Source organism: Rattus rattus, chromosome 8 (genome assembly GCF_011064425.1).
Source record: "Rattus rattus isolate New Zealand chromosome 8, Rrattus_CSIRO_v1, whole genome shotgun sequence".
NCBI classification, from domain to species: Eukaryota; Metazoa; Chordata; class Mammalia; order Rodentia; family Muridae; genus Rattus; species Rattus rattus.
This window is the reverse complement of record NC_046161.1, coordinates 94,553,658-94,578,635: the sequence shown is the minus strand read 5'-3', so window position 1 is coordinate 94,578,635 and position 24,978 is coordinate 94,553,658. Positions and strand designations below refer to the sequence as shown.

General features: G+C 46.4%; 1 protein-coding gene across 1 annotated transcript in view; it reads left to right on the top strand.

The window, feature by feature from the left end:
* Positions 1 to 23,326, top strand: part of LOC116907764 (inhibitor of carbonic anhydrase) — a 29,468-nt gene extending 6,142 nt beyond the window's left edge. Inside the window, exons 4-14 of the mRNA XM_032910903.1 lie at positions 394 to 449; positions 3,987 to 4,165; positions 6,754 to 6,925; positions 7,745 to 7,887; positions 9,751 to 9,841; positions 10,553 to 10,609; positions 13,825 to 13,980; positions 17,526 to 17,667; positions 20,235 to 20,299; positions 21,888 to 22,072; positions 23,184 to 23,326. Coding sequence (XP_032766794.1) covers positions 394 to 449; positions 3,987 to 4,165; positions 6,754 to 6,925; positions 7,745 to 7,887; positions 9,751 to 9,841; positions 10,553 to 10,609; positions 13,825 to 13,980; positions 17,526 to 17,667; positions 20,235 to 20,299; positions 21,888 to 22,072; positions 23,184 to 23,225 — 1,288 coding nt within the window. The 3' untranslated portion in view covers positions 23,226 to 23,326. The remainder of the gene's footprint in view (positions 1 to 393; positions 450 to 3,986; positions 4,166 to 6,753; positions 6,926 to 7,744; positions 7,888 to 9,750; positions 9,842 to 10,552; positions 10,610 to 13,824; positions 13,981 to 17,525; positions 17,668 to 20,234; positions 20,300 to 21,887; positions 22,073 to 23,183) is intronic.
* The last annotated feature ends 1,652 nt before the right edge of the window (positions 23,327 to 24,978 follow it).

The window sequence follows — 24,978 nt, the reverse complement described above, 5'->3', positions numbered from 1 at the left end:
GGCAGCTCATACTAATAGGGTTTGCTGAAGGAGGTGGAGGCAGGAGGATTATGAGTTCAAGGCCAGCCTAGGCTACATGTCTGATGACTCGTAAATAGCCCAAACCAAACCAGTTGCTTTGAGCTGCTCCTTAGGAGGAATGCAAGGGTCCTGTCTGCTCCATCACCTCTCTCTGGAACTGTCTGCCAGGCTGATTTCCAGGCCTCCTGCCTGCTTCAGGTCTCAGCATGGCTCTGAGGTTCAAAGGCCTCAGATAAGGCCATTGCCTCTCTGACGACAGATGGATGCCCCCATTTCCACCAAAGCCTCCCTAGATTGTAAGGGACATTGCACAAGACCCTGATGAAGTGTGTTCCCAGGCAGAGAGCCTGACCTTGGCTGTCCTGTTTGCAGATGTCTACAGGATGGCACAGGGGATGTGAGCTTCGTGAGGCACCTGACGGTGTTTGGTAAGTGCTGGAAGAGAGTAAAGTGGGCCCCAGCCTGGCCAAAGCCTCTTGCTCTTGTTTCCAAAAGCTTTTATTTTTTGTTTGTTTGTTTGTTTTTATAACTTCTAGAGACGATTGGTATTGAGATGCTAATGCCATTGAAGAGATTTTATGAAAGCATTTCCACCATTTCTACATTGTTTAGGGCCCCACTCACTCTTCTGAGCACACATCTGTCTCCAACCCCCATGTCAGGGACCCGCACCTGTCCCTCCCCTGCATCCTCAGCCAACCTGCCGATGTCTCTATAAATCTAGTGAACATGACTTTTGGTCTGTTATTTGCAACTTACCAACTAATGAAAGACGTTGCTTCTGCAATGACCCACATTAAACCAAGAGTCTTGTACATACTAAATAAAGGCTTTACCCTGATCAACCCCTCCCTTATTTTAAAAATTAAAATAAAAAATAATGTGACAAACTGCTGCGTCAGCTCCAGTGGAGCCTGTCTGACATGAAGCGACCGTGGTCAGCAGGCCAGAGATACGTGTTCCTCGAAACGTGGTCTCCTGGAGACACTTGGCCGCTTCCTCCTCCACTTTCTGCCTAGCTGATTGGAATGGGTATGATCGGGAGCTACGTACTGGCTCTTTTGTTTCTTTCTCTACTCACAGGAGCACTGAGACCCGATTTGGTCTTTATGGACCATGCCTCTTTTGAACGCACTAGCAAAAATTAAGTAGAATCAGAATGAAACTCTAAGAGATGTGATCAATAACTTATAACAGGAAGAATTAACTGTGGAAAATCCAGACCTCCTAGATAGTGAAAGAATTAAGGCGCTCGCTATTAGAGGAGAAAGTCCCATCAATTATAAAAAAAAGCCATACATTTAGGAATTCCTATCAAGTAGTTACGTGGAAGAAAACATTATTTAATTAGAGGAAGGTGGTGGGCCGTTCCTTTAGGTAAAAACAGCCTGAGTGGATACAGGACCACTGCAGAGCCATTGCCCTACACAGGGACATATGATGAAGAGGGTGCCGATGGGTTAATACTGATAGAAAGAGAGTATTACATTATTCTTTAAATTTTATAGAATGCTTGGCCAGATCAGGTCCCTGTGCTTGCCTATATCAAAAGGAACTATCCTATCTTTAAAAAGACAGTTACATAAATTTTGGCTAAGAGAGAGTAAAAGACTAAAGATTCCTTACAGCTGGCTATCCTGTTGTTACCCGAGAGATGATATTTAGAGATTGAGGTAAATGAGGTTTATGACCACCGTCTGGCACCAGTCTGAGTCTCAGAAAAATTTATTTCCTGTCTTGCTTTCTGTTCTGAACTTCATGTAAACTTTTTAAAACTTTTTCTTGGTTATTGTTTGAGTGCACCCTGGCAAGGAGCCAAAAAATTAGCTCCTGTTCAAGCATTGTATATAACCCCAAAGCAGATTTCAGTAAAATCGCAGCAGATTCAAACCACTCTGAGTGAGTTGTGTCTGTCTGTCATTGCACCGAACCTGTGCCTTCCTGAGTACCAGAGCCCTGCTTCTCCCATGGTGTCCTCCATCTAAGTGGTCCGTGGCAACAAACCTTTCTACCATTTTGGACAATTTAGCTCAAACAAGCAAAGCAACATTTTTAGACAAGTTAAGATGACATATTCTGGGATTGTGGGGTGTGTGTGTGTGTGTGTGTGTGTGTGTGTGTTATATATGTATATGTAACTGTGTCTGTGTGTACGTTTGTATATGTGTCTTTCTGTGTGTGTGTGTCCATGTGTGTATGCATTTGTATGTGTCTCTCTGTGTGTGAGTGTATGTGTATGTATGTGGGAATGTGTGTAAACACGTGTGTCTATGTGCATATGTGTTTGTGTGTGTATGTGTGTGTATGCATTTGTGTATGTACCTCTCTGTGTGTGAGTGATTATGTATGTGTGTGTGAATGTGTGTAAGCCCATGTATGTGTTTGTGTGTGTTTGTGTGTGTTTGTGTGTGTTTGTGTGTGTGTATGTTGTGTATGTTGTCTGTGTGTGTGTATGTTGTGTATGTTGTCTGTGTGTGTGTGTGTGTGTGTGTTTGTAAGTTCTGTGCATTGACCCCAGAACCTCATGCATGCATACCAGTTAAACACTCTGACTTGACACAGTGTTGCATTCCTAAATCTTATTTTGCTTTTCATTTATTAGTGTTGGCCATTTGAGACAAGAGCTCATTAAGTTTCCTGGCTGATCTTCAACTCGTTCTGTAACCCAGACAGGTCTCAAATTTCCCATCTTCCTGCTTTAGCCCCCAAAGTAGCTGAGGTTACAGGAAAAGGCCACCGGGCCAGGCCAGATTCTTGGTATAGCCAATCGAAGGTCAGATAGGAATACACCGAGCCACTCAAACATTCAAAGCTTAAACATGTACCCATGTTGTAAGCTCAGCTTTCTAATAAGTGTTTCCAGGTATTTCTCTTTCAATATGAGACTTTTATTAATCCCAAAGTCCGCCTGTGTTCATTTTCCAGGCCTGCCAATACAAAGTGCCACATGCTGGATGGTTTCGGCCACAGAAACTCACCATCTCCTCCTTCTGAAGGCTGCAGTTTTAGGATCAGGGTGCCAACAGTGTTTGCTCCTTCTGAGGATGTGAGGAAGAATCTCCTCACATTCCTTAGCCTGTACATAGATATTGTCACTGTCTGATGTCAGGCTGACGTCATTCTGATGTCATTATGACATCACTCTGCTGACACACTTGCACGGCAGTCTCCCTGTGTGCACATCTCTGCCCTGGTTTCCTGTTTCACGAGAACACCGGCTGTACTGGATTAGGAGCCCACTGTATTCAACCATGTCTTATCTTAAGGGCATACATTTATTTGTAAGGACTACTTCAAAGTAAGGTCACACCTGGGGATGCTGTGGATCATGACTTCAACCTATGATGGACTGGGTCCCTAACACCCGAATCAACACAGTGGCAGCCAAGGAAACTGTGCTTCACACTTGCAGAGTTCCCTGACTGGGACCCCAGGACCCCTTCTCATCCTTGGCTCTCTCAGCACTTTCCCCAAGCAGGCTCTGTCTCTGGGAGAACTTGGCTTCGTTCATGAATTGCCCCGGCATGGCCGCATCCCTGAGGCTTTGATGAGTTATCTTAACTCTGACTCCATTTCTTCATGTCTATAATGGCATCAGTCCGTGTCTGGCCTCCTTTAGCTTGAGGGCTTGAGTGTAAAGAGGCCTGGGTGGCAGGGAGCCTTGCGTACAATCTTGTGGGTTATCACTGCTAAACATGTTTGCTGCCACTGTTCGTGTTTCCAGATCCACAGGGACATGGGCGGCTGGAGGTGCCTGGGCCAGGCATGGTACCCAACCCTGTGCGAGCCACAGTGGGATCGAAAGCCTTTTGTTTCCCTGACGAGCCCTCTGCTCCGTCATCTGTGTGAAATGTGTTTGGAAAGGATTCTCCCTCTGTCCCTTTCAGGCCACTCACTCTGTGGTGGTGGGGAGAGGTCAGCCCAGCTCCCTGCTCAGCCTGCTCACCTGAACTTTCCTTCTGCAGAGGTCATGCCAAGAAAGGCCGACAGGGACCAGTATGAGCTGCTCTGCACAGACAACACCCGCAGGCCAGTGGATGAGTATGAACAGTGCTACCTGGCCCGGGTCCCTTCTCATGTTGTGGTGGCTCGCAGTGTGGATGGCAAGGAGGACTCGATCCAAGAGCTTCTGAGAGTGGCCCAGGTACCCCCTTCCGACATCTTTCCTGAGCCTGCAGCTCCCTTTTCAGAGTGTGTGGGTTTCCTCCATCTGACCTCACTACCACTAGACATCTTTGTGCTGTCAGGGTTCGCTGGGTGATGCCTTCACCAACAATCTACCTGCTGTGTGTTTATTACACAGTATCACCCACCCTGGCCAAAGCTTCTCAGAAGCACTTCCTGCCTCATTTTCCATTCTCTTTTCCACTCTAAGGAGCCCCACCCTCTTCAACAAAACACTTCCCTTGTGATCCCTACCCTGGCCTGTGAATCCCCCGACAGAGGAACACAAACACGATCTCTGTGTGGGTGGAGATCCCTCCCAGACAGCCTCTGTACCCCATCCCATCTATACCAACACTGTGCTCAGACTCAGAGATCAACTAGTTGACCTTGAATCACCCAGGCACAAGGAGAGCATGCACACAGTATCACCAAGAGGAATTGCACAACCTCCTGTGTGTCTAAAGGAAGGGTGAAGGATTATTAGAAAAATCAGCAGGTGGCATTTTGTGCAGAGTCACAGCAAGAGCAAAATACAGTCATTTGCTCTTGTTACTATGTTGTTGTTCTGCTTTGGGTTCTGGACACAGGTATCATGTAGCCAGAATGGCTTTGAACTTGCTATGTAGTCAAAGGTGGACTTGAACTCCTTATCCCCCTTTCCTAGACTCCTAAGTGTTGGGATTGCAGACATGTGTTGCCATACTGAGAAAACGCAGTTCTTTGAAAGAGCACTTGAGCAGGTATCACTCCAAGCTGAAATCAGGAACAACTGTGGGCCAGGAAATGGAGACACAGGGAAAGGGCCTTCGGGGTATTTTGGAAGCCTGAAAGGAAAAGAGACTGTTTAATAACTGGTCCTTAGCAACAAGCCGGAGGTAAAAAGAAGGTCCAGGACACCTACCCTGCATCCCTGGTGGCAACTTCAGGGCAAAGTCTAGCATAGCCACCAGGGCAGTCAGTCAGGAAGGAGGAAGCCATCACTCTGCCCATGGGAATACATAGCAAGAGCCCTTCCAGAGATGGGCAGCTGCCTAGCACATGACCAACTCAGATCCCCTTTCTGCAGGTCAGAGGGGGGGTGGGTCAGCTCATTGCCATTTCCCTGTGTCTACATGTCACAGACTAGATGGGATTTGAGTAAAGCTGTCCTTGGGGAAACTTGTTAGAAGCGCTGGAACTGTCTTTGTGCATGGGCAATCTCCCTTTATCTGTGTGTAAGAGGTTATTAAAAAAGCTTCAGTGGCTGTAATTGTAGAAAGTCCCAGGCCCTACAAATAGATAAGTATATAGATGGATAGCTAGCCAGTGAGATGAATATATAAATAATAGATAGGTAACAGATTCTCCTGGATGCAGTGAGCTGTGATCTAGTAAATGCATCACTGTGCTTAAAAAGAATCAGAGTCGGATTTAGCTCAGTGGTAGAGCACTTGCCTAGCAAGCACAAGGCCCTGGGTTCAGTCCTCAGCTCCGGAAAAAAAAGAAAGAAAGAATCAGAGTCAAACCACTGGAGTCAGCAATCTGTAAACATCAAATGTATGATAAAGATTAATGTATAAATTAAGTACAATAAGGGATTATCAAAATAAGAAAATACAGCCATACACTACAATTAAAGTTACTTAAAATGCACTGTTTCTTTCTAGAACTGTCTAGTATTTTCAGAATGCTGTTAACTGCTGGTAACTAAAATTGCAGAAAGAAACTGTGGACAATTATTATTATTATTATTGTTGTTGTTGTTGTTGTTGTTGTTGTTATTAATCTATTTTATTTCAAGCCTCACATCTGGGCACACCCGTAGGTGTATTTGTTTTATCTACTTTATTTGGGTTCTTTACCTCTACCTCCCTTCCAACCCTTATTCCTTCAGCCTGACCTAGGTAGGAGAGAAAGAAGGTTAGAGAGGAGAGGAGGCATAGGTCTCCATGGGGAGAAGGCTGATCTTCATAGTCAGGATATCTTCAACATCTCGTCTCTTTGCTCTTTGCTTATGACCACTTGATTAACCACACCAACAGCAACCGGGAGCAGCAGGGGAAAGCAGCAGCTGCCACAGTCTCTCTTCTCCTGCTCCTGCTTCTCGTCCTGCTCCTCCTCCTCCCCGTCCTCCCCGTCCTCCCCTTCCCCTCCCTGTCCTCTACCCATCCTCATCCTCATCCTCCTTGGTGTCTTCATCGTTCTCCTCCTCCTTTTCTTCTCCCGAGGCCCTCCTGGCCCCTCTTGGGGTGCTGGCATTCATTCTCTTTCCAGAGTCCTCAGAATTAAACTATCTGCCACTGGCAGAATTACGTCCCTGCCAGAGCACGCATGAGCCAAGTAGTCCGCTGTTACGTGTACAATCCGAGGCAGCCCCACGTCCCACGTCTGGGATTAAAACCAAAAGAAACCCCATGTTTACATAACATAACGGAGTTCTTTTTAAGAAACCAAATGTCTCACTACAGACAGGGATGGCCGCATGGCTCCCCACGCCCCCCCCCCACCTAGTTTGGGTTCATTTTGTCTTCACTCTCGCCTCCATGTCGACGATGTTCCTCCACCCCTGTTCCTACCTCTGCACAGGAACACTTTGGAAAAGACAAGTCATCAACCTTTCAGCTCTTTGGCTCCCCTCACGGAAAAGACCTGCTGTTTACTGATGCTGCTTGCGGACTTCTAAGGGTCCCTCCAAAGATGGACATCGGTCTATACCTGGGATATGAGCTTCTTTCTGCCATTCGGAATCTGAAGAGAGGTATGTCAGTCTCGGGAGGGACCTGCCAAGCTTCGGCCACCCGGTGTGGCAGAGGCCTTGGATTGAGATTTTGCAGGCGGCTGGAGTTTCACCTGACCTTAGTGGCCAGCCAAGCCCACGAGAGCTACTCAACACACTGTCAATGAGCAGATGTTCCGCTAAGCCGGGAGAAAGAGCTACACTACTTAAGGACAAGAACATTATATTGGTGGAAGTGGTGCTGGGGCTTGAACTCAGAGCCTTATAGCTGTTATGCAGGGGCTCGATTACTGAGGTATTCTGGTCCCAGCATAAGGGATTTGAGAACCTTTCTATTATAGACAATTTAAAGCGACAGTGGTTTCAGGTTCTTGTATTAGCTGAGCCTACTCACTCAGTGGTGGGGTCTGCGCGACAGAGAGGACAATTCCATCCTAAGTTGACCAGGGAACACACCCATGATCACACTCAGAAGCGGAGCTAGAACAGGCGTTGTGGAGCTTTGAGTGCAGCGCCCCGCTTCCACTGGCCTCTTCCGTCCCTCTCTTCTCTGTTCCCACCCTCCATTTAGTCAAACAATAGCCCCTGAACATCTACAATAGAGCAGTTCCAGAGTTAGATGTGAGCTAACACACCAGGTGAGCAGTGGCAATGAGACCGTCAGAGCTGAGCACGTGACTCATGAGCACATGGGCTGCTCCCGGGATGGAAGTTCTGGAAAGTTCCAGAAGGGCCAGCTTTGGAACCGAGAGCTAAGAAGCTTCCCTGGGGAGATGATATCAGGAGGGAGGGAAGAACTCCACCCTCACTGCTCTTTGTGAACACCTTGGTCTCCACTAGGTTCAGAAGACTCCCAGAGGGTGAAGTGGTGTGCAGTGGGCCAACAGGAGAGGGCCAAATGCGACCACTGGAGTGCTGTGAGTGGTGGCGCTTTGGCGTGCGCTACGGAGGAAACCCCTGAGGACTGCATTGCTGCTGTCATGGTAGGAAACCCCGCTTCCTCGTCTGGGCTCCTGATTTTGGCTAAACCCTTTGGCACTAACTCATAAGATTCATATTTTTCTGGGTCTGCAGTTTCCTAAGTCTGTCCGTGGTAAATATTACAACTTCAGAACTCTTGACTATTGCCTGGCATAGAGAAATCTGTTAATAAATGTTAGCTACTTTTATTATTTAATTTGTCTTGTGCACAGCAGCTACCCTTTCGTAGATGATGAAAACCTCAGCTAAAATGAGTTTTGAATAGCTGCCTATCTGGGAATGGTAGTGCACAGATATAATGCCAACACCCGGAAGTGGGACACAAGAGGGTCAGATTTAGGCCGTCCTTGGCTACATAGTAATGCATCATGATTATATTTGAGTTATTTAATAATCCCTTTGCTATTATACATGTGGGATTGGAATTTTCTATCCATGGAACTATCAGTTTTTCTGAGCTCATTATTAATATCAATCAGTAGCTAATGTTTCTGTAGCTACTCTCTACATGCTATGTAAATTTTCATTAGTTCTCTTGAACCTCAACAGAAGTCTACTGGGTACTTTTCAGTCACTGTATGAATATAAAAGCTTATACAGCACAGTGTTTAGGGATATGGTTATGGAATAGCCAGGTCCTGCAGGCTGGTTGCCTAGTGGTTCCTGCAGGAATTAGACCATCTACCCCAGAAATTATTTAACCACTTGCCGCTTTGGTTTGCTGACTTAGCAAATGGTACCTTCTGCATTATCTGACTTTCTGAGACGTAGTGAGTGAATCACTGCCCAGCGTTTAGATGTGTTTGTTCACAGTGTCTCGTTCTTTTTGTTGGTGTTATTTTTGAGAGTCCGTTGTTTGGCTTGTATTGGGCATTAAACTGTGGGCCTCACACTTCTCACTGAGCTACATCCCCAGCCGCTGCACAATGCTGGGGGAAGAATCTGCCTTGGATAAATCTTTCCTGCCACATTAGTGTTCTGATTTCCAGGGCAGTCAAGGAGTCAAAAGTGAAGCATATCTGGGAGCGGGCACTGTTGCTGTCACTTGATACAAAGTCACTGTTGCTGTCACTGGATACAAAGTCTCACTTTAAATCCCTGGCTGGTCACTATGCTGCCCAGGCTATTGAACTTGTGGCAGCAATTCTCCTGCCTCAGCCTCACCAGTGCTGGAATTACAAGTCAGAGCTACATTTCATATAACTATTTTTAATCTCAGAGATCTTATTTGTGACTATTAAATATATTAGTTGCTCTATTTAGAATCCTAATTAAAAAATCAAGTTAACTGTGAATGAATTTCTTTTTGTTATTTTGGTTTTTTAATTTTTCTTTCTCGGAGCTGAGGACCAAACCCAGGACCTAGTGCTTGCTAGGCAAGCACTCTACCACTGCGCTAAATCCCCAATGAATTTCTTAATGGTTGTCCATTGTTTTGTTAGTTAATTATGTATTGGAAACATGTCTTGCACCATAGTTAAGAGTGTGGTGCTGATGGGATTTAGAAGATGGATTTGATTCCACTAGCTGGGAGAAAGCATTTTCCATGAAACAGATTAGATATAGTACCCGCGTCTGGCTATGTGCATTCTGAACCTAGTACCAATGGTCAAAAAGAGTGTGCCCTGGGAATGACCAGAAGGGTCTCCTAGGAGGATGCAGGGATGTCCAGAGAGCATGACTTGAATTGGGCATGATTCTAGCTGACAGGCCAAAGACGGGTCTTGTTTTCCAAATTCCCTATTTCCACCAGCGCTGCTGTCTGGTTAAATAAGGACACACGACAGGACGTTCATGAGACAAAGACTGAGGGTCAGTGGGATCAGAGCCGCACAGTTTACGACTGATTTCTTTCTTAACTTCAGAAAGGAGAAGCAGATGCCGTGAACCTGGATGGAGGATTTGCCTACATCGCAGGCCACTGCGGTCTGGTGCCCGGGCTGGGAGAGAACTACTGTGAGTGGAGGGTGGCACCTCCCTGTGTTTCTCCCTGGGCTACGGGCACAGAAAGACAAAGAAGTCATGTCATTTTCTGATAAGGTGACGATGACTATTTTTGCAGTGGAGGGGTTTTTGAGGTAGAATCTTCTACCCCACAGTGAGAACCAGCTAAGCTGCAGATGTGGGTGTTAGGCATGTTTCCAAAGGTTTTAGGATCAAGCAGCCAAAGTGAGGGGAACAAGTGTCTGACGCTTCAGTATCTTTGGCCCCTGCTGGGACAGTTACAGGGAAAAAGAGTTCAACACCAGACCTCTTGTTTTGGCTACAACGATACAGGAGAGCATGCGGTGGGCAGTGATTGTCAACTAGCCCTTGGGTTAGACTTGCTCAGGGAAGATGTCAGATACAGACAGCTACTTCAAAAGGATCTCTGCCAAGAGGTCAGCGCTCTCTCTTCTGCTCCCCTTCTGTGGGCATCTTACTGTATTGTGTATCTGTTCGGTGTTGAGATTCTGGGGTGGAACCTAATGTTCTAATAGCAAAGGGCACAGGAAGGAAGTTAAATGGGCTGCAGAACTCCGGCCATTGATAACCAGTGATTGATTGATAAGCGAAAATTTCTCACTTTATTCTATCTCAGCTGAGATTGAGAAGCTCACAGCTTGGGTAAAATAACTTGTGTGAGGGTTTCATGTGGACCTTCAATGTTTCTATTTTTCTTTTTAGTGTCTCCCCATAGCAGCGAGAGGCTGGGGTCTAAGTGTGTGAACGCACCTTTGGAAGGTGAGTGAGTTAGCTTTTTGAACATTGGGGTTTGTCTTAGTTAAGGTCTTATTGCTGTGAACAGACACCATGACCAATGTAAGTTTTATAAAGGACAACATTTAATTGGGGCTGGCCTACAGGTTCAGAGGTTCAGTCCATTATCATCAAGGCGGGAGCATGGCAGCATCACAGAGTCCAGGCAGGCATGGTGCAGGAGGAGCTGAGTTCTACATCTTCACTTGAAGGAAGCCAGGAACAGACTGAGCATCCTCAGGCAGCTAGGAGGAGGGTCTCCAAGCCCACCCTACAGTGACACACTTCCTCCAACAAGGCCACACCTTCTAATAGTGCCACTCCTGGGTCAAGCATATGCAAACCACCACAGGGTTCAAAAGCAGAAACTTATCCTTGGGAAGAAGGCAATGAAAGGCTTAAAAACAAACAAAATTGGGGCTGGAGAAATGGCTTAGCAGCGAAGTATGATTATGGGTCTCGCAGATGACCGAGGTTTGACGCCCAGCACCTACAGTCAGGTGGCTCACAAATGCCTGTGATGCCAGGCATCCTCTTTGCTGTCCTCTTCTGGCCTCTGCTGTTCCCTTCATGAATGTGGTACACATACACTCATACAAGCACACACACATACATTAAAAAAAATAATAATAAATGAAACCAAACTTATTAGAGTTGAAAAGAGAAGCAACAATGAGTTCATTGTTGCTATGGAAAACTGCCGGAAGCAGCCATAATAATTGAGGTCCACAGGGCACTTGGCAGTTGAAAGGACTCATGTTAGCAGTGTCAGACTCCTGTGTGTTCTCCTTAGCAACCTGGTAGAGTGAGCATTATTGCTCCACTGGGATGTGGTTGGGGAAACTGAGGCTCAGGGACTGGGTTCTTCCCGGGGGCACACAGCCAGGGGTGGCTGCAGTTGGGCTTGAGAAGAGTTGAGAGGAGCGGACCCCCAAGTCCTCCCGACAGAGCATGGCGTTTCTGTCATGGGCCGGTCCTGCATGAAGGTCAGCACAGGGGCAGGAGCCATCAGGAAAGGCCTTGAGAGAAGGCAATTCCCAGGGGCTTCTGAGGAAGAGGGAGAAAATGAGAATCACCCTGAGGTAAGCTGGAACTTAATAACAGGGGAATCAACCTGGTCTTTAGAGCGAACACCCTCAGGAGATAAGTTCTCCTGCCCAGCATCTCTCCATGGCTGAAGTTTATTTCTCCCGTCATCAACGTCATCTGGGATCCATTGGAAATGAAATTTCTTGACTTCTCTCTACTTCCACCCAGTCAAACACTCTCTGGCAGAGGTCTGTTTCGTTGGATTTAATGACATACAGCCCTAAGGTGAACACCAGATACTTAGGCTCAGCAGAGATCTGAGGAGCTGAGGATTTGGCCCAGCACAGCACACACAACCTCAGGTGGGCTTTGTCTCTGTTGAGCACTGATTACAGAGGCCCCCACACAATGCTTCACAAAGTTAAAGTGTCCGTCCTTACTCAACTTCAGCAGTATCCCTGTGATAGGACCCTGAAGCTCTCCACTTTCTATATTCATGGCTAAGAAGTCTTCTCTGAACTGTGTCCTCATACTCAAAACCGAGGGCTGACTTTCATCAGCTGTGTATTCCAGTCTGATCATTTATGGTCAGAAACAACATGCCCACTTCAAGAGAAGTTGAAATTCCCAGGAGCTGCAGTCACATGCAAATGTCGGTCACAAGTGTGTTGAGAAGACAGTTCATGGAGAAGGTTCAGTCTGAGCATGGGTGGAGAGGACTCGTATTGAACCAAGCTTATCAGCTACGTTCCTTGTTGCTGTGGTAAAAGCATCCTGAGGGAGGAAGGGTTTGTTTTAGCTTACAGCTGTAGGGGATACAATCCCTCAACGGCAGGAGCAGGAGGCCAGTCTTGATGCATCAGCACTCAGAAAGCAGAGAGAAATGAATGCCAGGGCCCGGCTAGCTTTCTTCTTTTACGGAGCCCAGGGAATGGTACCTGTTTTCCCACCTCAAGTAACCCAATCAAGATCAACCCTCCCTGACATGCCCAGAGGTTTATCTTCAAGGTGGTTCTAAGTCATATCAAGTCAACAGTCAACATAAGCCGTCATGCCAAGTCTGTCTCTCATCTTTCTGTCTGTCTGTACTATCTCTTCTGTCTGTCTCTCCTAGGTATTGCTCTGCCTCTGTCTCTCCCATCTGTTTCCCTCTTTCTTTTCTGTCTCTGTCTCTCCTTTCTCTTTCTCTCTCACATGCAGTCAAAGATAGATGATAGTATTTAATGAAATAAGTATAAAAACCTTAGACCTAAAGACAATATTAGTATTTTACTACTACTACTACTACTACTACTACTACTACTACTACTACTACTACTACTAACAGTAGTAGTAGTAGTAGATAGCATAGCTACTTGTATGACAGGGCCCAGTCAGTGGAAATTGCTTTACCACAAGAGACTCTAGCATTACCTCTGCCACTCGCACCACTGCTGGGAACCTACAGATTCGTCTACTCTCCCCACTCATAGCAGGATACGTGGAACACATCAGATTCTCCAACATGGTGAGTCTTAGCCATCATTGTACTAAAGAGAAATGAAGGCACCTGAAGTCAGCTGTTAAGTAGCTAGGGAGTCAAGTCTGCACCTGCCGTGCTGAGCACCACCTTTCCCACAGTTGAACACAGAGGGCAGAGTGTGTGTGTAATGGGGGTGGTGGTGAGTGACAGCATTTCCTAGCTCTGAGGATTTAGAATTCTTTCTCACCTCACCGATTCCACTCTTCAGCTCTGACTTACTACTCATGAGCACGACTCAGTAGTGTTTTCCTCAGGTAGGAAAAGCTGAAGCACTAATGATAGTCCCATGCCTGAATCAGGATGAAGGTAGGAAAGTTCACTCCCACCAGGAAGCCCTGCGATTACCTTAGAAGTAAGGGCAGCAAGATGAGAAAATGAGGGGTCCTGCAGGAGAAGCAGGGCCCCCCTTGGATTACTCCCACACTCCCATTCTCACATATCCTGAACTACACTAAGATCACACTTGCAGGCAAATGGCTATGCAGTTTCCACACACTAGCCAAAGGATGGAACGGAACAGAATGGAGAAACCAAGTTCACGTTCTCCTCCACACTGACTTCATTAAGTGTTCCCAGGGAAGGGTGTGTGTCAGATCCCGCTTTTGTCAGCTCTCTTTCTCCAAGCAGTAAAGAGCTGGTGTCTCGCCAGGTTATTATGTTGTGGCTGTGGTTAAGAAATCAGATGTTGGCATCACCTGGAACTCTCTGCAAGGCAAGAAGTCCTGCCACACGGCCGTTGGCACTTCCGCAGGATGGAATGTCCCCATGAATTTAATATACAACCAAACTGGATCTTGCAAATTTGGTAAGTGTGTTCTGAAGGTGAGGCCTTCCTTGGGCTTGTTTTTGAGTTGGGGGAAAATTCAATTCAGTGGATGGCAAGGAATGTTCTAGGTAAGTGTCTTAGACAGGATTTTACTGCTGTGAACAGACACCATGATCAAGGCAACTCTTATTAAAAGACAACATTTAGGTTGGGGCTGGCTTACAGGTTCAGAGGTTCAGTCCATTATCATCAAGGTAGGAACATGGCAGCATCCAGGCAGGCATGGTGCAGGCAGAGCTGAGAGTTCTACATCTTCACCTGAAGGCTGCTAGCAGATACTGGCTTCCAGGCAGCCAGTGGGAGGATCTTAAAGCCCATGCCCACAGTGACACACCTACTCCAACACGGACATACCTACTCCCACTGGGCCACACCTTCTAATAGTGCCACTCCCTGGGACAAGCATATACAAACTATAACAATAGGTATTTGGGTCATGGGCTTGACAAAAGGTGAGTTCCACCCCTTCCCAGGTAGCTCCTCCCCTTTCTCCTCCTTTCACCATCTGCTTTGGATGGGAGTACATAGCCCTGAAGGCAGATCTCAGGGAAAGGGCCCATTATGAGCAGCCCAGGAAATAAATGGAGCCTTAGTAGTGTGTAAAGGTGCACACCCGTGTTATTTTCACACATACACTGAACTTATAGCTTTCCGACTTGAAGCCCTTTCACCAAGAAGGCCCTCGAGAATGCTGCCTCTCCTTTCACAGTTATCCTGTTCCCTTGACTCCCACCCTAGCCACTTCAGCTGTACTCTCAAGGGTACCTAAGACCCCTTGCCCCTCCCACTTAGCACATCCCAGTCTGCCCCAGAACAGTGGATCCTGGCTGGAGAAGAACCCAGGATGACAGAGCAGCCATTGCTCTGGAAAAGCTCCGGCCAATGGCCTCACAACGCTCACAAGTGCAGCTGTCCCTCACACTTCCGTTAATTGACCCTGTGTCCACACACCTCAAACACACACGTATGGGCCACCTTCCTCAGTAGATGACCCGGTCAGTGGGCACCATCAAAAGACAACCGAAACCATCAGCATCCTATTGCTGACTGATGGACCTCCTGACTTCTGCCTCTCCTCAGCCTCCTACATGCCCAGGTCCCTCTCCCTGCCCTTGGGTACCACTCACTACAAAGCCGAAGGCTCTCAGCTATTTTCCTCTTCCTAGACTACCCAACAAGTCCTCTCAACACGTTAATACACCCAATGTCTCCTATCTTTAAGAACCTTAACTCTTACTACCTTCTCCTGTAGCCCTTATCTACAGTCACTTTCCCTCTCCTACCAGATCTTAAATCTCTGTGGGAGCCACACACCTTTCTCTCACTTCTTGATTTCCTGCTGTCTGTCTTGCTGTGTCATCCCGTGGGACTCATTCAGATGGAGACCCCCACAGGGTCCTCTAGCTGCTCAGCTCCTGCTCTCCTAGCACCGTCCCCTCAGTTCACCTTGAAACACCGATCCCTGGCTTTTGTGAAGATGTCTGGACATGGTTTTTCTCCTCCTCCTAAAAGAGCCCATCCTTTCCAAGCTGGTTACAAAACAGTGGGGTTTCATAAAGCAGGTCTTTTCCCGGTCTAAGCCTCATCCCTAAACACTGGCATCCAAGTGCAGCTCCATCATTATGCCTGCTCCTACAAAACCCGGTTCTTGGCATGCACTGACTAGATGCTGACTGCTATTGCTATTATTGTGTCTAAAGGGCAATAACTGCCAAGCACAGATTGCTCCCGACACCCCCTGCCCCCCCCCCACACACACACACACACACACACACACACACACACACACACACACACACACAATCTCAAGAAGTTCAGCTTGGCCTCAAACTCACCATGCAGCTGACACTGATCTTGAACTTCTGACCTTCCTGCCTCCCAAGTGCTGGGAGTACAGGCATGCACCATCACATGCAGCTCAAACATTTATCTAATGAACTACTTCCTTATCTACTTAAGATCTCGAAGGCATATTAAACTCATCCCGTTTATCCAAAACTGAGTTCTCTCATCCTAAGCTACCCAATGTTCCAGGACTGCCTAGCATGGCGGAAGACTCTGGAGTCCCACTTGTCCAGCAACGTCAGTTCTTCCTCCTCCCACCTGTCTCTTCTTACTTCACCCTCCCTCTCCTGGTCCACTGCAGTGGCCTGCCACCTGAGCTGCCCATCAACCCTAGATTCATCCAGATCTCAGTCAGGTAGACTTCTGCCAAGTGTGGATTGGACTGTGCGTGCCAGTCCACGGGGCCCAGCATGGCCTAAATCCCTTCAGAGACTCCCCTTACTCTAGAGAGAAGCAACAGTAGCTACAGAGTAATATCCCCTGGCGTCTGGACCTTGCCCCTACCCTACTCCCTTCTCTTGATGGTCTATTCAAATGGCCTCCATTAAGCTTTTTATGCTATGTCTGGACCCTGCCCCCACACAGGCCTTCTCAGGTTCCAGTCCCCTGTCTGTAAGCTTCTCTTCTCCCCATTCCCTTGTGGATTGCCTACTCATTCCTCATCTCTTATCTTGAGTCTCAGGTCTATGGAGGGTCCCTCTATCTCCAGCTTCATGAAATCATATTCCTTCTCCCCAGAGCAACTGGGGCCATGCAGATCCACGAGTGTGGTTTCTTGAGTTCCGAATGGTACCCACAGAGAGTAGGTGTGAGAGGGAAGGGCCCATGGTCAGTGTCCTCCATGTAGTTCCCTGGAACCCAGTGCTAGGCTTGCAGCTACGGCTTTCCTAACTTGAAGTCACAATGACAAGCTTTGTAAGGGAAAAACCAAGACAGCAGAGACCAGAAAACATGGGTGTAGGTCAAACAAGCCAGCCCCACCCCTTTCCACTTGGTTAGAGCTAAACTATTTACCCTTCAACACCCTGGTCCTGTGTGAGGGTTGGACTGTGAGCGCTGAGACTGGCTCATCTCCAGTCAGTCCCTTTGCATTGTCTGGAATCTTTTCTTTCATTCCACAGTGTTCTTGTTCCTCTTTTTAAAATGAGTTATATGTATAGTATGTATGTGTTCGTGTGGGCGTGGATATGTATATGTGCAGGTGCACGTATGCACACATGTCTGGAGGCTAGAGATAGGTAGATGTTGGGTATCTTCTTCACTTGATCTCCACATTACCATTATTGTTTGAGTAAGGGTCCCTCTGTGTAGCCATGATGGTTCTGAGATGCAACTGTCTGTGCCTCCTAAGTGCTGGGGTTAAAGACATCTGTCTTACTTTTTGAGACTGGGTCTCTCACTGAACCTGGAGCTCACCACATTTTGACTAGGCTGTCAGGTCAGCGAGCTGCTGGGATCCACCTGCCTCTCCCTTCCTCAGTATTGGCTCTGGGGATCCGAACTCAGGTCCTCTTGCTTGCATGGTAGGCACTTTGCTGACTGAGCCATCTCCCCAGCCCCTTAATAATGTCACCCAATAACAAGCCGCGTGCTTGTGTTACAGGCAGTCTCGGGGACAAACCCCTGGGGCTTTCCTCTGATCACAGGAAGAGCTGACTTTGGCTTGTTCTTCCACACAGATGAGTTCTTCAGTGGCGGCTGTGCCCCGGGGGCTAATCCTGACTCTCGTCTCTGTGCTCTGTGTGCTGGTGGTAACAAACCAGCCCACATGTGTGCTGCCAACAACGATGAAGGGTATCATGGCTCCAGCGGAGCTCTCAGGTTAGTGTTTGTGCCTTCCTTTCTCTTGGCATCCCCGCCCCCCATTGACCCCTCATCTCCTCCTTTCATCGTTTCAGTGTCTGGGTGTTGATTTAGAAAGATCTGGAATTGGAGACCAGAGTTTCTGTTGATATTCAGCCAGGTTCTCTAAAGAATACTCCCTTGGCCCAGGTGCCTGAGGGCACTTCAGGGACTCCGATTGGGCAAGATTGGTAGAACAGAGTCTACTTTTCCTCTTTCCTTCTGCGTGACTATAGATAAGCCATGGATTCTGTTAGAGATCAACCGTCAATCACAGGAGAGACCCAGACACTGGCTTCCTACACTTAGCTTATGAGTGTCTTTTACAATAGATCTGTCTCCTTTCTTTTAAGCAAAAGAAGACATACTTACAATGCATTGAGTAGTGGATGCTCTTCTGGGTAGCTAGCAGGCAACAAGACACACATGTCCATTCTGAGTCCCAGTAGAAGAATAGGACAGTAAACAGACAAGTAAAGAAAATTCTCATGTGTTAGGGAGCTTTCCATCCTTGTAACAAAACACCTGAGACAATCAACTTGTAAGACGAAAGGGTTCATTTTAGCTCATGGTCTTAGAGGTTCTAGTCCCTATTCCAGTAGAACCAATGCAGCTGGGATCCCACCGTCAGTTTCAAAGACATGTCTCAAGGACCTAAGGATTTCTCACAAGGACCCATCTCCTTCTGGCTTCACCTCAAACACCATCACCTCAGAACCAAGCTCTTTTTTAAATTTAAGTTTACATTTTAATTTTTATGTGTGTACATGTGTCCTTGTGTGTGCCTCTGTGTGTCTGTTTAAATATGATCATGTACATACAGGTGCCTGCAGATGCCAGAAGAGGGCATCAGATGCCCTTGGGTTGGAGTTAGGGGTGATTGTCAGTTCCCACATGGGGATTGGGAAGTGAACTCTGCTTCTCTGAAGAGCAGCAAGTGCTCTTAAACACTGAACCGTCTCTCCAGGCCCCAGAACCAAGCCTTTATTAGTCATGAGCCCTTGGAAGACGTTCAAGATCCTAACACAGCAGGGAGTTATGTGGCAGTGGCCAGGACAGGTGACAGTTTTAGAAAAGGTACATGAGGAAGACCTTTGAGAGCAGAGAGATCAGGAGAGCCGAGAACTAAAGAGAGGAGATTGGCCCGAGAGAATCTGGAGCAAGAGTAATCCAGAAGTGAATCAGCAAGGGTGAGGGTGTGGGTGGCGCAGACCATGCTGTAGTGAGGTCAGCAATAAAATTTTGTGTTCTGAACTGTGGAGAAGGAAGGGTCTGGGTTGTGACCTGCTGGCTCTGCATGTGGTAGCCATGTCGACCCTGTAGACCTGGCTAAACAGGCAAACTGAGTTCTACATACGATAAGCCATGCTGAACATGTTCAGATTGGTGTGTGTGTGTGTGTGTGTGTGTGTGTGTGTGTGTGTGTACTGGGTAAGTAAAAGCTCTGTGGGCAGCATGTGGCACTCTAGAAAACTCTCTCACCTCCATACACATCAGTTGACTTCATCCTGCCCTCCAAACATTAGTCTCTTATCAATCATGTGTTAGTGACACCAATATCTGCTAAATGTTAAATCTAAGCCAAACTAGCTTACATTCCTTTTATATCACAAGGTATATTGGTATTAGGCTTAGCCCAACGTCAGTACTTTTTCAAACCATTTTTATTTGCTTATTATTTATTTTGTAGGTGTGAGGTACGTATGCTCCAGGATATTTATATCTTCTGTCTGTCCATTCTGTCTCTCTCTCTCTCTCTCTCTCTCTCTCTCTCTCTCTCTCTCTCTCTCTCTCTCTCTTTCTCCCCCCCATCTATCTATGTTGTAAAGGGGAGGACTTGTGTACAACAGTGCACACGTAGAGGTCAGAAGACAGCTTGGGACAGTTGATTCTCTTTCTACCATGTGGCCTCCAGAGATCAAACTCAGATTGTCAAGTTTGGTGGATGAGTTTTTGTTTGTTTGTTTGTTTGTTTGTTTGTTTGTTTTTATAAAGACAGAATCTTGCTATGTAGCCCAGACTGGCCTCAAATTTGTGATTCTTTGGTCTCAGCCTCCCAAATGCTGGGGTTATAGATCTCTCCACAGCTACACATTTTCCCATGGGATAAAGATTGCGCTGTGTCTAGGGAAGCACATTCTCTGTCGTTCAGTACTGAGCAGACACATGAGTGCGATAAAGCCCCCTCACAGCCATATTTCCACAAGGATTGTAGTATCTCGTGGTGTGATCCTATGCCATGTGGATCTCGCGGGTCTAACCAGAGCACCACCCCTTAGATGTCTCTGTTAGTGGGAGAACACAAGCAGCCTGTCTGGGGAGAGTGGTGAGGATTTAAAACGAGGACCTGAATGGTGCTTTCCACAAGTGAAACTCAATGAGCAGTTCAGTCTTTCAATCACCTCCCTCCTCTAACACCCTGGGGCCCTGAACACACTACAGCTGCTTGTGTGGCAGTGCTGCATGCCTAGGGGTGTGACTCCCCCTCGGTAGCTCCCTCTCATTCCCTGCTGATTCTCCTTGCTAACCTGGGTCTTGCTGTGCAGGTGTCTGGTTGAGAAGGGGGACGTGGCCTTCATGAAGCACCCCACGGTTCTACAGAACACGGATGGTAGGTAGGCGTCTACACTGTGCTTCCCTTCTGTGAGAACACCCGAGTCTCCCTTACAGAGTGGCTCCCCAAGAGGCAACTGGGGAAGTTTAGTAACTAAGCCGAGCAGACTCCAGTGGCTGGGATCGAAGCACTTTAAATTAATCTAGCATTTAACATTCTTTCAGTCTGTTCAGACACGATGCTAATTTTCACCCTGGCCTTGAAACTGGCTGACAAAGCACACAGAAACCATGGGCTATGTGAGCATGCCTGACTCCCTGGTTGCCAGGCGTTCTTTTGGCACTCCAGATTAAAGTTCTTGAAAGCTATTCATTTTGGAAAATATCTTGTCTGTTTCTGTGGCTTGACTTTTTTCACTTTCTTTTTTTAAAAAAAGTTTACTTATCTGTATACTCATTTGTATGTGTGTGGTCATATGATTTTGTGTGCACCACATGTGTGCAAGAGCCCAAAACCACAGGGCATTAGATCCCCTGACACTGAAGCTGCCTGAACTTGGCTAGGAACTAAATTTGGGTCCTTGGAAGAACAATGTACGCTTAATCCCTGAGCCGGATCTTCAGACTCCAGGTGGATAATCTTAACACTTTTTTTTTGAGTTTTTTAAAATATAAATGTTTTAAAAATGTATTTATTTTTATGTATATGAGTGCTCTATTTGCATGTATACCTGGACACCAGAAGAGGGCATCAGGTCATATTACAGATGGTTGTGGGTCACCATGTTGTTGCTGGGAATTGAACTCAGGACCTCTAGAAGATCAGACAGTGTTCGTAACTGCTGAGCCATCCCTCCAGCCCCTTCTTCTGTTTTTTTGGGGGGTTTTGTTTTTTGTATTTTGCTTTTTTTTTTTTGAGACAGGGCTCCTCTGTGTAGCCTTGGCTGTCTTGAAACTCACTTTGTAGACAAGGGTGGCCTTGAATTCGGAGATCTATCTGCCTCCCAAGTGCTGGGATTAAAAGCGTGTACCATCACTGCCTGATAACAGTCTCGATTTTAACACACTAATTTATTGAATTTTCTCTTTTGGTTAACATTCTCAGGACAATCATTTTGAATTTTTAGTCAGTTCTGGAGAATTTAACAAAGAGTCTTGCTAGGCAAATACTCTACAGTGAGCTACAGCCCTGGCATTTTATTTGTTTATTGATTATTGATTGATTTTGAATTTTCTATGTATGAGTGTTTTATCTGCATGTATGTCTGTATGCCACATGCATGCCTATTGCCTGTAGAGGCCAAAAGAGAGCGTCACATCCCCTAGGTTGGAGCTGCAGACATTTGTGAGTCACCGTGTGGGTGCTGTGACTCAAACCTGGGTCCCCTGGTCCTTAACCTCTGAGCCATCTCTCTGAACAATCAGATCTATGTTTTAAAATGACATGTATTTATTTAATGTCTGTTTGTTCTGATGTCAGAGGACAACTTACTGGAGTCAGTTCTCTCCCTCTATCTACTATGTGGGTCCCATGGACCCAGCTCAGGTCCTCCACCTTGGCAGCAACTGCCTTTGTTTGTTTGCTCATTCTTTGTTTTATAACCCACTGGACCATCTCACTGGCCCCAATATCATTCTCTCTCTAGGAAAGAACCCCGAGTCTTGGGCTAAGAGTCTGAAACATGAAGACTTTGAGCTCCTCTGCCTTGATGGCACCAGGAAGCCTGTGACTGAGGCTCAGAACTGCCACCTAGACAGAGTGCCAAACCATGCTGTGTTCTCCAGGAAAGATAAGGTTGACTTTGTCCAAAGAATGCTCTTCAACCAACAGGTATCAATGCCTACTTCCTGTTACTCAGTGCCCAGTTCCCAGAGCTGTACCGATGCCCATGTGCCCATGCACCCAGCTTAGCTCATGCTCTTTGTTCCTAAGCAGAGGGCCCTGGGCCTCCTAATCCTATCTCGTTATATCTGGTGCCCACTTGTTCTGCAGTTCTCTAGGAATCTAAGAGAACAGCCTGAGATTCACAGCCTTGAGAAAACACACAGGATCTCTTGGACCTAGTCAATTTCCAAGAGAATGAATCCCTTCTCTCTCCTTCTAGTGCAATAAGTACAGGAACTGTTGGTTCAACCACTGAGCAGCAAAAGCAAAATGGTGGCTCCTCTAACTGAATTGTGGGTTGGTCAAAATTTGTCTTCTTACCCTGGATAGGCTGGGTACCATCTGTGCTTGCTGAAAGTTAAGGAGCCAAACATCTAGACATGTTATGACCTTATTGGAAGCCAACAGGACCTGATCTTATGGAGTAGCAGATGCCTAGCCCAAATGATCTGAAGAAAAACCTGTAGTCTCCTCTGCCTATTGCAATAGATACCCTGTTCTTGGAGGTTCCCCAAAGAAGAAATCCATGTTTGATCATATATCATCTTCAAAAAAAAATGGTGTCCTGGTGTTCCAGTTTTCTTCTCTTTGCTGTGGTAGGACACTAACCAAAAGAAACTTCGGCTCAGAAAGGGTTTATTTAGCTTACAGGTTTAATCTATCATTGGGGGAAGCCAGACAGGAACTCAAGACAGGAACCTGAAGGCAGGAACTAAAGCATGGACCATGGGGGAACACCACTTACTGTTTTGCTTGATATTCTCATTGAGCTGCCTTTCTTGTATAATCTCAGCCCACGATGGGCTGGGCCCTCCTACATCAAGTATTAAGAACATACTGATAGGGTTGGGGATTTAGCGCAGTGGTAGAGCACTTGCCTAGGAAGCGCAAGGCCCTGGGTTCGGTCCCCAGCTCCGAAAAAAAGAACCAAAAAAAAAAAAAAAAGAACATACTGATAGACATGCCCATGGGCCAATCTAACAGAGGCTTTAGTTAACTGAGAAGCCCTCTTTCCAGGCATGTAACATTGACAATTAAAATTAATCTTCACACCTAGGAAAACCATTGCAATAAGAGAGTCTTGACTGTAGACATCTGAGGGAGAAAGTCTTATACAAGATAAGCTGCCATGTTGGCTACTGTGGAAATCAACTAAGAGGAGAAGTAGGATGAAGATATGGAACTGGTTGGAGTTCAAAGACTAGAAGAGGAAGCAGTAAGAGAAGACATGGGAGGATAGTTCAGACAACTGGGAAAGCACGTGGCACTGGCTGGCTAAATAGTGACATATGGTCAGCTATCTGTTTACGTTTCTTTACATACAGCATTGCACAATGTGATGTTACTTTCTCCGTGTACAAATGAGCAAACAGAGGTTGACTGAGTTTGGTGAACGATTTTCCTGAGTTCATATAGCAAGGAAAAGATAAAACCAGGATTCAAACCCACAGACCATGCTTTCGGTTACTATAGCATTTCCTAAACTGTTGCTGTGTCCAGGGATTCTCCAAAAGCTGCAACTGAGCAGACCAGAAGGCTTTGGTCTTCTAGAAAGAGTAGACACCTCTGTGCTTCCTGGCACCCTCAGTGACTGTCTGTTTGTTCCAATCCAGGAGCTCTTTGGAAGCAATGGATTTGAATATAGGATGTTCCAGATGTTTGAATCCTCACATAAGGACCTGCTTTTCAGTGATGACACAGAATGCTTGTCTAACCTTCAGAACAAAGCAACCTATAAAACATACCTAGGACCACAGTATCTTACCTTGATGGACAACTTTAGACAGTGCTTGTCCTCAGGTAAGTAGAAATAGCAGGAGATTCAAAGTCAGTATGCTTATGTTAAGAACTTCAAGCACTCAGCTGATACAGACAAGGGCATGGAGAAGTAGAAACTTTCTCTTTGCCTTGAAGAGTTAGAGTTACCATGGAGCCAGTTCAATTAGACAATAGTGAAAGACACCATCCAGGTAATGCTAAATTGTTTGAGGGAGACAAGAAGTGTGGCAGAACTTGAAAGCACTCGGGAAATGAAGCTCTTCTCATGTGTGTCTCCATTTTTGTTGGGGCTTGGGAAATGACACAAGCTGTATGTTCTAGTTAGGATTTTCTTATGTGAACAGACACCATGACCAAGGCAACTCTTATAAAGGACAGCATTTAATTGGGGCTGGCTTACAGGTTCAGAGGTTCAACCCATTATCATCAGGGTAGAGCATAGCAGTGTCCAGGCAGGCATGGTGCAGGAGGAGTTGAGAGTTCTACATCTTCAACTGAAGGCTGCTAGCAGAAGACTGGCTTCCAGGCAGATAGGATGAGAGTCTCAAAGCCCATACTCACAGTGACACATTTCCTCCATCAAGGCCACACCTCCTAATAGTGCCATTCACTGGGCCAAGTGTATTCAAACCACCACACTGTATGTATCACCCACGAAGGACTGATTTTTTTGATGGTTTTATATACAATGCACAAGCATTAATAAAAAACAGATACAGTCTGGTTAGCCATGTAGGAATCTTGGGATACATATTTTAGATGGCATAGATGTCTCAAAAAGAAAGAAATTGGGGAAGTAAAATTAAAACTGAGATTAACCGAACCATTGGGCAGATGGCTGACTTTTTGTAGCATTAGGTTGTGTGTTAGGGATAATGAGAGCAGGAAGGGAGGGCAGTGCAGGGATTTAAGGACAGGAAGGAAGGACAGGAAGGAAGGACAGGTAGACATGATAGGACAAATCGGGTCAGTGAGGACCTTAGCGCATCTCAACTATGGCTTACTTCTAGAAGACAGGAGTGCTTCCAACATTCTTTCAAGAACTTCACTTTTAAGAGCACAGGGAATCAGAG